This window comes from Protopterus annectens, chromosome 10.part0, assembly GCF_019279795.1.
Source record: "Protopterus annectens isolate FY-2018-M chromosome 10.part0, PAN1.0, whole genome shotgun sequence".
Lineage (NCBI taxonomy): Eukaryota > Metazoa > Chordata > Ceratodontiformes > Protopteridae > Protopterus > Protopterus annectens.
Genome location: NC_056744.1, coordinates 341,910,398 through 341,923,041, shown reverse-complemented (window position 1 = coordinate 341,923,041; position 12,644 = coordinate 341,910,398). Strand labels below are relative to the sequence as shown.

The 12,644-nt window shown below is 43.0% G+C and overlaps 1 protein-coding gene across 3 annotated transcripts in view; it reads left to right on the top strand.

Annotated features, from left to right (window-relative positions):
- The window catches only part of ABL2 (ABL proto-oncogene 2, non-receptor tyrosine kinase), an 843,971-nt gene that overhangs the window by 652,568 nt on the left and 178,759 nt on the right, over positions 1-12,644 (top strand). For all 3 annotated transcript variants that reach the window (XM_044085241.1, XM_044085243.1, XM_044085242.1), the window contains exon 5: positions 3,910-3,994. In XM_044085241.1, the coding sequence (XP_043941176.1) occupies positions 3,910-3,994 (85 nt within the window). The remainder of the gene's footprint in view (positions 1-3,909; positions 3,995-12,644) is intronic.

The window sequence follows — 12,644 nt, the reverse complement described above, 5'->3', positions numbered from 1 at the left end:
TGTTTTGAGTATGTTTGGTGGGTTGGAAGATGAGTAGTTTAGTTTTGTTTGGGTTGAGTATTAATTGGGCATCAGATAACCAAGTTTCAACAGAGGAAAAGGCTTCCTGTGTGACTTTTTGCAGTTTGGGTAGGGACTGGGCTGAGCAGATGATGGTTGAGTCATCTGCGTATTGTATGAGTGTGCCATGTTTGGTGGCAGAGGCTAGATTATTGGTGAAAACAGAAGAGTAGGGGTCCAAGGATGGATCCTTGGGGAACCCCTATGGAGACAGGTAGTTGGGGAGATATGTAATTCTGCCATACAACGGATTGTTGGCGGTCAGACAGGTAACTCTGAAACCAGTTGGTGACCGATTGTGAGAAGGATAGGTTATTGAGGACAGAGATAAGTTGTTTGTGTGGGACCATGGCAAATGCTTTAGATAGGTCTAGGAAAGTAGCAGAGGAGAGATAGCCATTGTTTTTATGCTGAAGGATAGTGTTAGTAAAGGAGAGTAAGGCAGTGGTGGTGCTATGGTTTGGTCAGAAACCATGCTGAGTATTGGAAAGGAGGTTGTTAGTAAGGAGGTAGTCTGAGACCTGAAAGTGTATGCATCTCTCTAGTATTTTGGAGAGTGGAGAGAGAATAGCTATGGGGCGGTAATTGGTTAGTTCTGTGGAGGGTCTGCCTTTGTGGAGGGGAATTATATGTGATACTTTCCACAGTGTGGGAACTTAACTTTCTGACAGAGATCGGTTAATCAAGATGGATACCGGGTAGGCCAGAGCATCAGTTGCAATTTGTAGGTATTCAGAATTGGGAGGTTGTCTGCTGCTAAATGGTGGTCTTAAGTTTAGTTAAGAGTTTTTTTATGTTGGAGGTAGGTACAGGAGAAAAAGAGAAGGCAGTGGGGAGATTACTAGTTGAAGGTGTGGGTTGGAGGGGAGGGGGGTTGTGTTGTTTAGCTAGTGATAGTATGGTTTGTGGGAGGTGTGTGTTGAATGAGGTAGCAATATTTTTTGAGGAGTGAGGGATGTTAGGAGGAGGGCTACTGACTTTACCTGGGTGGAGGATGGAGTTTATGGAGGACCAGAATTGTTTGGGGCTGTGTTGAGAGGAGTCTAGGGCAGACTGGTAGTATTGGAATTTGTCCTGTTTTATTAGCTTTTTGACTCTATTGAGTAATTCTAGGAATTTGTCTAGTTGAGGGGGTTTTGGTTTTGCGCCAGTGCTCCCAGGCTTTATCCCTGTTTTTCATTTCTGACTTAGTGGTTTTCTGTAGCCATGGGGAGGGTTGTGCTTTGATTCTGGAAAGTCTTATGGGGGCATGGTAATTAAGGATGCTCAAGAAGGTAGTATTAAAAAAATTTCAACTGCGTCATCAAGGCTGAGGTACTTTAGAGGATGCCAGTTACATTCTTTGAGGGATGAGAGGAATGTGAGTGGGTTAAAGTTTAGTTTTTTACGTATTTGATGGTAGATGACAGGTTTAGCTTGGTATGGGTATTTTTTAAGTAGGAATGTTGGAGAGTGATCACTGAGGCTATCTGATAAGCAGCCTGTTATATATGACTGGGGGGCTCTTACTGACTAGTATCCAGTTCAGGGTAGTGTGCTTGCTGGAGTTTTTATTTATCCTGGTTGGCGACTGGACTAGTTGGGTGAAGCCATAAAGGTTTACATGATGGGTTGAATGGTTGCCAGAACAGGATTGCCAATCAATATTGAAATCACCTAAAATGATAGTTTCTTGGGGGAGATGGTGGGTAGACCAGCTGAGGAGGTTTTCTAGTGGAGGGATGTTTTGGCCAGGTGGGAAGTAGCATCCAATTATGTTGATGGTTTTGTTTTGGTTTATTAAAAAGAGAAGGCAATGGGGAGATTACTAGCTGAAGGTGTGGGTTGGAGGGGATGGGGGTTGTGTTGTTTAGGTTGGTATATATTATTTCTTCGTTGCCTATTTGTGGAGCTGATGATTTTAAGATCTGGATGTTTAGATGCTGTTTAAATATTATAGCTACACCACCTCCTTTCTTGTTTAGCCGGTCTACTCTTAGTATGCCATAACCTGTGGGGAGTATTTGCTCACTGGTAATGTGAGGTTTTAGCCAGGTTTCTGTCAGGATGACTATATCTGGGGAGTACAAGTCTATGGTGGCATGGAGTTCATGGATTTTGTTGGATATACTTCTAATATTTAGGCTTAGTAGAAGGAAGTCACTTGGCTTTCTATTGGCTGTAATATGGGAGAAGTTGTGGTTTCTAGTCTGATTATGAGGATTGGGGTTGGAGATGGTAGGGTCAGGGTTGGGGTGGATATCTCCACTTAGGGCTAGTTTAGATATGCATGAGGTTATTAGTTTTCGAATGTGTTTGTTTATAAGGGAAACTTTATGATTGTGCTCTTTGGGTAATAGGTATGGTGGGAGGGTTACTGTGTAAAGTTGTAGGGATGCTTTATGCTTGAGTAATATAGTTGGTAGAATATGTGGGGGGTGCATAGGGATTTTTCTTGAGTTGGTGGGAGGGGAGCTGAGTGAGGGTGAGACATGAATAGTGGTGTGAGTAGTAGTACAGTGGTAGTGGTTGAGTGGGGGAATGATGGAGCTTTGGTAGGATGTAAGATATGCAAGGAGAGTGCATGCCATGAGCATAGGTAAGGTATGATTGTACGTTAGTTGAGGAGGTGTGATAGTAGTGGGAAGATGGAGGAGATAGTGTTGAGTTAGTTCTGTGGTTGGCTACTGGAAAGATGGGAGGGGTTTGTGAGTGTAATAAAGGTGGGACGACTGGAGGTAGGGTGGGGAGCGAAGCGGGTAGAGACCCTGTTAGTTGCTCTTATGTGGGGGCTGGAAACAATCAGGTAACAGAGTTAACTGATAAATGAATATATGATAGTGACAAGGGTGGTTGTAGTTGTAAAAATGGTGCCTGCCACAGGTAATATTTATTAACTTTGGGATTGTCTTAAGGTAATAAACAGGAAAGGGGGAGGGGAGAACAAGGGTGTGAGCAGGCAGTTCTTTGTACTGCTGCTAATGAGCCAAAGCAAAGACAAGTATGTGTTTAAGAAACAATCACAATTGACCAAGGACTGCTCTGAAACTGTAAGTCATTTCTTAACCATTTGCCAGGTGGAAAAACAGGATAACCTTGTATCAGTAGGCTACTGTGGTCTCAGTTTAAATTAACAAACACAGTGTTGATCAGTTATGGATACTATTTGCTAATAGAAGGGAATAAGAGAGAAAGTGGAAGATGAGTGTGTGTGTGTGTGGGGGGGGGGGGGCTGCTTACAAGCCAAAGCACAGTGCTCTCCAGGGGAAAATGAATATTGGCTCAAACAGGTAGACACATACTCGGTTAACTTTAGGGAATGATAAAGGTGGTACCGCAGTTGAATACTTGAGTGGTGTTAGGTTCAAAGTCAACTTTAGCTGTTTGCAGAGAGTTCAGACCCAGAATAGTCATTTACATAGTTGTGCAGGGTCTCTTTGAACAATTCCACATTAGTTGTTGTGAACTCTGGGTTGGTAGGGGCACTGGATTTTCATAAACTATTGCATAATAAGGTGTATTTGCTTTGGAATCGCTCCTAACTGTTAGAGGGTTTGTTGGGATAGAGTTGATTTCTTTCTGAAGGAGAGAGCTTTGTGGTTCAACACAAGGCGGGTGCAGTGCTCTGCTGTATTGGTGCATACAAGGGCCAGTATATTTGAACTTCTGGTGGGTGTGCACACTATCTAGTCAAGGATATGTTTGTTAAAGTCCAGACATCGTTGTGCTTGTGAGTGTGAATGAGGTAGTGTACGTTTCCCAGTCTATAAAGGAAAAGTTAAAATGCGTATTATTTGCTAAGGTGTGGCTCAGTTTGGTTGGTACTAATGCCCTTCTGCTTTTGTTTTTTTTTTTTGTTTTGTTTTTCAGGAAGACACTATGGAGGTGGAAGAGTTTCTGAAAGAAGCTGCAGTAATGAAAGAAATTAAACACCCTAACCTTGTACAGCTGCTAGGTTAGTGTATGTTGCTAGTGTGGCCCATTGAATATCATAAGGTTACTGTGATGAGCTCCATTTCACATTGCAATTAAAAGTTTCAGTTATGACATCTTTTGTTTTGTTTTTTTTTTTTGGGGGGGGGGTTCTAGTTCTGCCTGCTGCTTCTCATGTAGTTCTGCTTTTTACAGCTGACACACAGATTAGCATCACCAGACTCCTGAAGGCTTCAGAGAAACCAATTTGTAGCCAAGCCTTTTCTCTGTAGTAGTTACTTCCAGTCAGTTTTGATGTGAAACCTTATTGGACAGCGTTTGCACAGAGAAGTTACACTGACTTTGTGTTCATCTGTGTTGTACTTACTTTACAATTTTATTATTTGTATTGTTCCATTTTTATTTATTTATTTTTTTTTTTGCTGTTTATTGTTTTATTTGGAAGCTGCCTCATCTAAACAGTTTGCTTCTCTAAGTTCTGTAATGTCTGCATCTTTTACTTACGTAATTATAGAGGAGAAAAAAAACACTTTGGGAGGGAAGTACTTTTTGGGGCGCTGTCTAGGCAAACTGGACAAGGTGGGCCAGTTACATAGTTGATAGCCAGTAAGTTAGACAGTTGATAAGACTGGCTTACCCATTAGTGCTTCAGCAAAAATTCTGCTATTTTGGATTTGTTTTTGACAAGGTTTTGCAGCTACTGAGTTTGTTTTTAGAGAGAGGTATAGGCAAGGAGAGGGTTTAATGATGGTCCTTGGCCCCTACTGAAACATCAGTACAGTTTTCACTGAAGCTTCACTCATTCTGATTCAGCCAGTGTAGACTGAACATTGTTTCCCAGTCAGTTGTTGAGAAGTTAGTGTTCCCAAGACAAACTGGAATACTTTCCACTGCTAAATGGTAGCACCATGCGTTGCACTACTCAGTATTTTTTGGTCGGGAGCTTCCCATGCATTTGGTCCCATTTTGTAAGGAATTTATCGGAAGATTATCTGTTCTGTTTTGAAATTCTTTGTTGCTTTTGTGATACTGCCATTAAGGAAAGAGCAGTTTCATGGAAAATGCAAAGTTTGCCTTTGCTGTTTTAGCCAGACATTCACGTTTATCAACATTACCAGAATTAAAATGCCATTGTTTCACATATGGAGTATGTGACGTATTAAATTCATACTGAAACAGTAAGCATTACCCGTCAGAGTTTTCACATGTTCACAATTCAAGAAACACTAGAAATCTGCCAGTAAGTTCCTGCAAGAAGTTATCTAAAGACTAAGGCAAGGATTTCTCACAATACTGAATATATATTTTTTTCTCTTCCACAGCCATTTTCATTTAAATATTAATTACATTTTCATGTTCTATTATTAAAGACAATAGAAAAAAGACTGGCGAGACACCGCTATGTAGTTATCTTCTTTAATAAAATAACAACAAATCCATCAATGTAAAGTCAGGTATTAGAGGTGGTGACATTAAGTTACTTACAGAGACTTTAGAATCCAAGTGGATTATAACACTTTCATCACACAGGTATCCAGGTTTAAATGAGATGGTTCCTTTAAAACCTGCCTTACAAAAAAGGCGGGTTATGTACTAACTGTTGATTGGTTGATTTTGATTTTAAATTGAAAATTTCTTGTGATTATCATTGTCTGATGAAGGGTTGTAGAACCCGAAAGCGCTTACGATTTTGGATTTGTTGTTATTTTATTAAAGAAGATAACTACATAGCGGTGTCTCGCCAGTCTTTTTTCTATTGTTTTCGTTTTTGTTTGGATTGGTGAGACTTTGGCTTAAGCACGGAACATTGTGTTTTTTGGTATTATTAAAGACAGTTTGCAGAGGACTGTTAGCTTATTGGTTCCCTTCACCAGCTGGTGTTCCAAATGACAGGAGAAGCACGTTAACCAACCTTGTCATGATCATCAACCCCTGCTTTTCTACACGTGTCAGGGTGTTATGTCAGCTGTCACCACCTGTCTTTCTCTTGATTCAGTGCCGCTGTCCTACTTTCTTTGATGGCCATGCCTTACTGTCACAGGCCTCTCACATAATCTGGCTATATCTTTGCTAGACATCCTTGTTTCCTCTTGCCTTTTTCCTGCCTATGTCAAATCTTCCTTTACCACATTGCCTTCTGCTTTCCTGCACATGGCCAAACCACTGTAATATGTTCTTTGACGTTCTTTTAATTGAGCTACTTGGACATCTGCGCTGATGTCCTCATTTCATCATCTGCCTCACTGTGTGCATCCTACCCACTCATCTTAGGCACTTTATCGCCATCACCTCTAGCTTCCTTAATTGCTCTGCCATTACGGCCTGGTTTCTGTACCATACAATAGTACTGGGCACACCACTGTTTTGTTCACCTTACTTTTCAGCTTCTTTGGCATTCTTCTGTCATACAGTATCCCTGCAAATCTGCCAGTTGGCTGCAGCCCCACTGATTCTAGCTTTGACGTTACCATTAAGACTTCCCTTATCTTGAATCACCCCCTCCCAAGTACCTGAAGCTGTTAACCTGATCCAGCATTTTCCTTGCTGTCTCAGTTCTCAGATTCTTCTGATTTGCACCATTTGCTGCCATTCCTGCTGTCTTATCTATACTCAGTTTCATCCAATGTGCCTTCAGGTTTGCATTTCATTTCCCTATCTTTTGCTGAAGTTCTTGCTCAGATTCTGCCTGTAACACCACATCATCTGCATACAGCAACTTTGTTGAAAAGTCCCTTCTAACCTGTTTGCTTATGTAGTCCATCACTAGTATAAGAAGTAATGGGATCAGAGGTGAATCCTGAAGGACACCCACTTGAACTGGGATCCTTTCTTTGAATCCATATACTGTTTGTACTTGTTATTTGGTCCTTGTACAAAGCCTACACTTATTCTTCCAATGTTTCTGTTACTTTGAACCACCGCAGTACTGCCCAAATCAGCTTTCTTGGGACTTGTCATATGCTTTCTCCAAGTCTAGGAATGCCCAGTTGGACTCTTTACTCGTCTCTAGCTTCTTCTCAGATGTGTCTTACTTCAGACATCAGGTCAGTTATGCTACATCCTGATCTGAATCTGAAATGCTCATCTCCCATCTTAGTTTGTGCTGCTCTGCATATTCATTTATCGGTCACCCTCTCCAGAACTTTCATGCAGTGTAACAGGAGTTTGATACCTCGGTGCTGCCCACAGTTATGAATGCCCCCTTTGTTTTTGTATACTGACACTAGTGTGTTTATTCTTCAGCCATCCGAGATGTGCCTTTCTCTCCATACTGCTCTGAGCACCCTCAGAAGCCATTTCTACCATACCTCACCCAACATCTTGATCATATCTGCTGTGATCTCATCAGAAACTGCTGCTTTTCTTAGTGTTCTAAGGCGGGTGGTTCTTCCTCTGTCATCATAGGCCATGCATGGGGTGTAGTACAGCTTTTCTAGGGTTTTCTTCATTCAGTAGCTGCTAGAAGTGCTCCGTCCATCTGCCTTTGATGCCCTTTAGATTGGTGAGCAGAATGTTTCTTTTCCTTTTGGAAAAACGCACGTTTTTTCAGTTTGGTATAGTTTACCTCACACCACCTGTCAGACTTGCCCTCTGTTGTAGAAGAAATATGCCCCTTAAATAGAGAGGTGTCATGTCGTATTTTATTTAATGTACAAGTAATTCTGACCCAGTTCATGCACCTATTTGTCACAAATCATATGGTTACTGTATACTGTAGGTACTCATTTATACTTCCTCAGTCCATCAGAACCTTGTGAAAGGTAGACGTGTGTCCTACAAGTTCACTGTATTGCATTTTCTGAAAGAGTTGTACTTGCTTGCTTGTCTGTAAGAACCCTTCTCCATGGAACTTGAACTTCATGACTAACGTGCTTGCCCCCCTTCTGTTTTGAGTTGGCCGGTTCAGTGGATTTGAACTTTTTGCCTTGGAAGATTTTTTATTTTTTTTTTCTTTTTTGCTGTCCATCTTTCCTTCTCACAAATTGTTATAGTTATGGACACTGGTTTGTAGGGAAGTGTTAAGATTTTCACATGGATAGTGTGGCCCTTTGTCCCTCTTCATCTTTCCTGAAAGCGATCTCATATTTGTACTTAAACAAGATCATTCAGTTCATGTTTGCTTTTTGGGGGTCAGAATTTAGGGGTAGGAATTCCTTCATACCACTGATGTGTAATAGCAGCTCAGATTTTCTTTGAGAAGGATGCTTGCATTCTAGATGACAGACCAGTTATTTGACCCCTTTGTTTCATGCAAAGGAAGTTCTAGTGGTGGCTAAGGAAGCCCTGTACAAGAAGATTGCTTTTTCCATTGTGTTTTGCTTTCATGCTTTTAAATGTCCTTTGGATTATGTTGTCAAAAATGATTCCAATAGTGATGTTCATCGTGCATACAGCTACAGTCATAACAGATGGATTCTCCTGACGTCAGGCGGGTCCTCGGTCGGCCAAATTCCAAAGTCTAGGTCCGGCGTCGGTCGTCATCACTTCCTCCCTGACGTCAGTGCGACAGGGGTATAAAAGAACCAGCCGATGCCATTTTCTTCCGTCTTTCTTGCCGTGCGGTGCCCGAAGCAGAAGCAGTTCGCAAGTGTCGGTCGGCCAGCTCCTGAGATTACAAATATTTTTCAACCGAAGTCTTCTTGAAAGCTAAGTACCCCGTTGGGGAAACTTTTCTTGCCTCAGAACGATGTCAGACAAAGTTAATAATTGCATTTCATGTGGGAAGCAAATACCACATAAGGATTTTCATTCCCTCTGCATTCCTTGCTTAGGCCCAGACCACGATGTCTCGGCCTGTAGTTTTTGTGCTACATTCAACAGACGCACTATTAAGCATCGGGCGGAGTTCGCCCAACACTTTTTTGGCAAAAAATTTAATTACATTATGTCGTCGGATACTCCGACTCCAGTTTTGAGTAAAAGACGCAAAGATAAGGACCGACATACAAGGTCCGCGGCTTCTACCGACACCATGCCAAAGCCGACTACAGGTGATCCGGTTCTCAGTGAGGCGCCTACGCAGCCCCTGACTACCGACGACACTTCATTGGCGGTGTCTACTGTGCCCGAGGTTGCAGGCTCTTCGGCCCACACCCCGACTACAGATACTGAAGCCACTCTTGGCGGTGAAACTCAGAGTTTAGACATGTCTGCCACCTCTCAAGGTGTCTTCAGGCCTTCCTCTTTTTCCATCAAGGCTTTCACTAAGTCTAAAGCAGCCATGCATACTAAAAGACAAGCTCCACAGGGCCCTTCTCAAGGCCCCTTGCCTAAAAAGCAGATGCTCAAAATGGCTGAGGATTTGATTACTCTTATCAGGGGTTCTCAAACCCCCCCCCCCCCAGACAAAAGGCCCAGAGTGGAGGAAGAATCCCCCTCCTCGGACCAGGCCTCCATTATTTCAGAACATTCTGATGACCAGGAACATTCATACTCCCCTTTTGAAGATTCTGATGCAGAGGTGTCCATTCCATCTGCCCCCCCCCCCCCCGAGGATTACTCTTTTGGGGAAACCTTGCATACCTTGAGGGAACACTTCCACTGGGAAGGCCAAGAGTACTCAGACTCCAAGAAAAGGCTTGGGGATTTTCTCTTGCTCCCTCAGCACAGGCCTCTGGCTATACCTCCTGTCTTAGACATTCTAGATGATGTGTATTCGGAGGTCTGCCTTAACCCAGACTCTTCACCTCCAGCCCCAGTCAAGCCTGACAGGTATTACCGGGTTCCTGACTCATACAAATTCGTATACAAAAGCCATGCGGCTGACCCAGAAACTATCTCACAGGGCCCCAAGGGAATTAAGGCCTCCACTGCTAAAAATCCATTACCGTCAGAGAGAGATTCCAGAGCTTTAGAAAGGTGGAGGGAAAAATGTATACACCTCGGCCACCTTAACCATGAGGGCATTAAACTGTCAGTTCCATATGTTAAAGTACCAACAGTTTGTGTTATCACAGTTGAGAAGCAAAATGTCACAACCTGAACAACCAGATTTGAAGGAGTTGCAGGATTTGATACATAGTGCAGAACAAGTGGGTAAACATACCTTGCAATGTGGTTTTAATGCTTTAGAGGCCTCATGTAGAGCTGCTGTTACAGGATCAGTCATACGTAGACATGCCTGGCTCAAAGAGCAAACCTTACCAGATCATGTCAAAGCTAAATTACTAGATGCCCCTCTGCAAAAAGATGTATTGTTTGGTGTTAAAGCTGAGGAGGTATTAAAGAAAATGGAGGAAAAGGCAAAATCAATGCAAACAGTGAAAGATTTCCTACAGGTACAACCTCCACGTTTCAGTAGAAATTGGCCTTCCAAAAATTGGTCCTTTCCAGCCACAGACAGACCCCAAAGAGGTAGATACAGGCGCTGGAGGGGCAGAGGGCAATCTCAAGGATCGTTTAGAGGCAGACAATGGCAAGCACCTACACAAAGAGGTGGTGAGGATAGTTCACAGCCATTCAGAAAGCAGACCCAATGACTTTCCCCTTTGCATGCCAAGCAAGGCTCAAATGGCAGCACCTTTAGACAGAAAACTGGCATTATTTTCGAAAAATTGGCATATTGTCACAAAAGACAAATGGATCCTGGACATTATAGACAGAGGCTACAGATTCCACTTTCACACCCTTCCAAAAATGAGAGGCATGCCAAACATGTCACACAATCAAAGGGCAGAGGCACAAAAGCAAATTTCAGATCTCATGGACATGAAAGCTATTCAAGAGGTACCTGCACAAGAACAGGATCAAGGTTTTTACTCCAGACTATTCCTGGTACCAAGGAAGGGAAAAGATTGGAGACCTATTTTGGACCTATCCATCCTAAACACATTTTTACTCGTGCCAAAATTCAAGATGCTCACATTACAGCAGCTTCTTCCCATGCTGGGCAAGGAGTCTTGGCTGGTAACATTGGACCTCAAGGAGGCATACCTGCATGTCCCAGTCCGACAAGATTGCAGAAGATACCTCAGATTTCTTGCAGGTTCAACCCATTATCAATTCTCTGCATTGCCCTTTGGCTTATCTACTGCGCCCAGAGTGTTCACGAAATGCCTGGCATCAGTAATTGCCTACTGCAGACTTCAAGGGATACAAATATACCCATATTTGGACGACTGCCTGATCCAAGCGGACAGCAAGCACATACTTCTGAAACATCTGGCTTTTGTAATGATGTTGAATTCTCTGGGATACACAGTCAACAAAAAGAAATCAAGGCTAATACCCTCTCTAGCAATAATTTTCCTGGGTGCCAACTTGGACACAAACACCCAGATGGCCTACCTCACGCCAGAGAAACAGGGGCAACTAACTCAATACTTCAGAAAACTAGCAAATTTCACCAGGCTGACTGCAAGGAAAATCCTGCAGGCTCTGGGATTCATGGCATCTTGCATCCTACTAATCCCATGTGCAAAGCTGCATATGAGGAAACTTCAATGGTACCTGAAAAACCTATGGTCTCAACACAGCCACAGTTTGGAAACAATAATACCACTGATTCCATGTCTTCAAGAGGAATTTCTGTGGTGGGCTCAAGCATGCCAAAGAAGCACAGGTCTCCCATTCTGCAAGCCTCAAGCAAATCAAGTCATCACAACAGACGCCTCGGACTACGCCTGGGGGGCGCACATGACAAATCGGTGCATTCAGGGCAAATGGTCCCAAAAAGAAAAGCACCTACACATCAATCAAAAGGAAATGCTAGCAGTAATAAATGCTATTACAGCTTTCAGAAACCTTCTGCATCCAGGTCAGCTATTGATAAGGACAGACAACACCACAGTAATGTGGTACATAAACAAACAGGGAGGAACCCATTCATACCCCCTATGCAGGCTGGCCATGTCTCTCTGGAACATGGCTCTGGAATTACAAATCGAACTTCAAGCACAGTACTTGCCAGGCAAGGAAAACACGCTGGCAGACAACCTAAGCAGAAATATGACCGATCCACATGAATGGAAGTTGCATCCTCAAGTTTTTACAGAGATAATACAAGCATGGGGAAGGCCAGACATAGATCTCTTTGCCTCCCACAGAAATCACCAATTGGCAAAATTCTGCTCAAGGACCTTTCATCCACAGGCCTGGAGAGTGGACGCACTCTCTTTCAGTTGGACAACAGTGACAGTTTATGCCTTTCCACCTCTTCCTCTGCTGCCCAAAGTTCTATTAAAAACCCGAGCAGACAGACCAAAGATGATTCTCATTGCTCCAGACTGGCCAAGACAACACTGGTACCCACTCCTGAGGAGCCTGACTCATTCCCCACCATGGATCCTACCTCTAATGCCTCTTCTTCTGACTCGGCACAACTTCAAAACTCTTCACAGTCAGCTGAAAACACTCAATCTGGCCGCATGGAAGATTTCTTAACTTCACAACAGACCCTACTCTCCAAGGAGGTGCAGGATGTCATTTTGGAGGCCAGAAGGCCTTCTACTAGAAAAGCTTACTCCGCAAAATGGAAACTGTTTTGTGCCTGGAATGAGAAAAAGGGTCAGGATCCTGGAATACTGAATTTACCTCAAATATTACAGTACCCCTAGCTGAGATGCTAAGCAGTGGAGTTTCATTCTCCTCCATCAAAATCCATGCCTCAGCCATTTCTGCAGAATACAACACTGATCCCCCTTTATTCTCTCACCCCCTCTTAAGACAGTTCC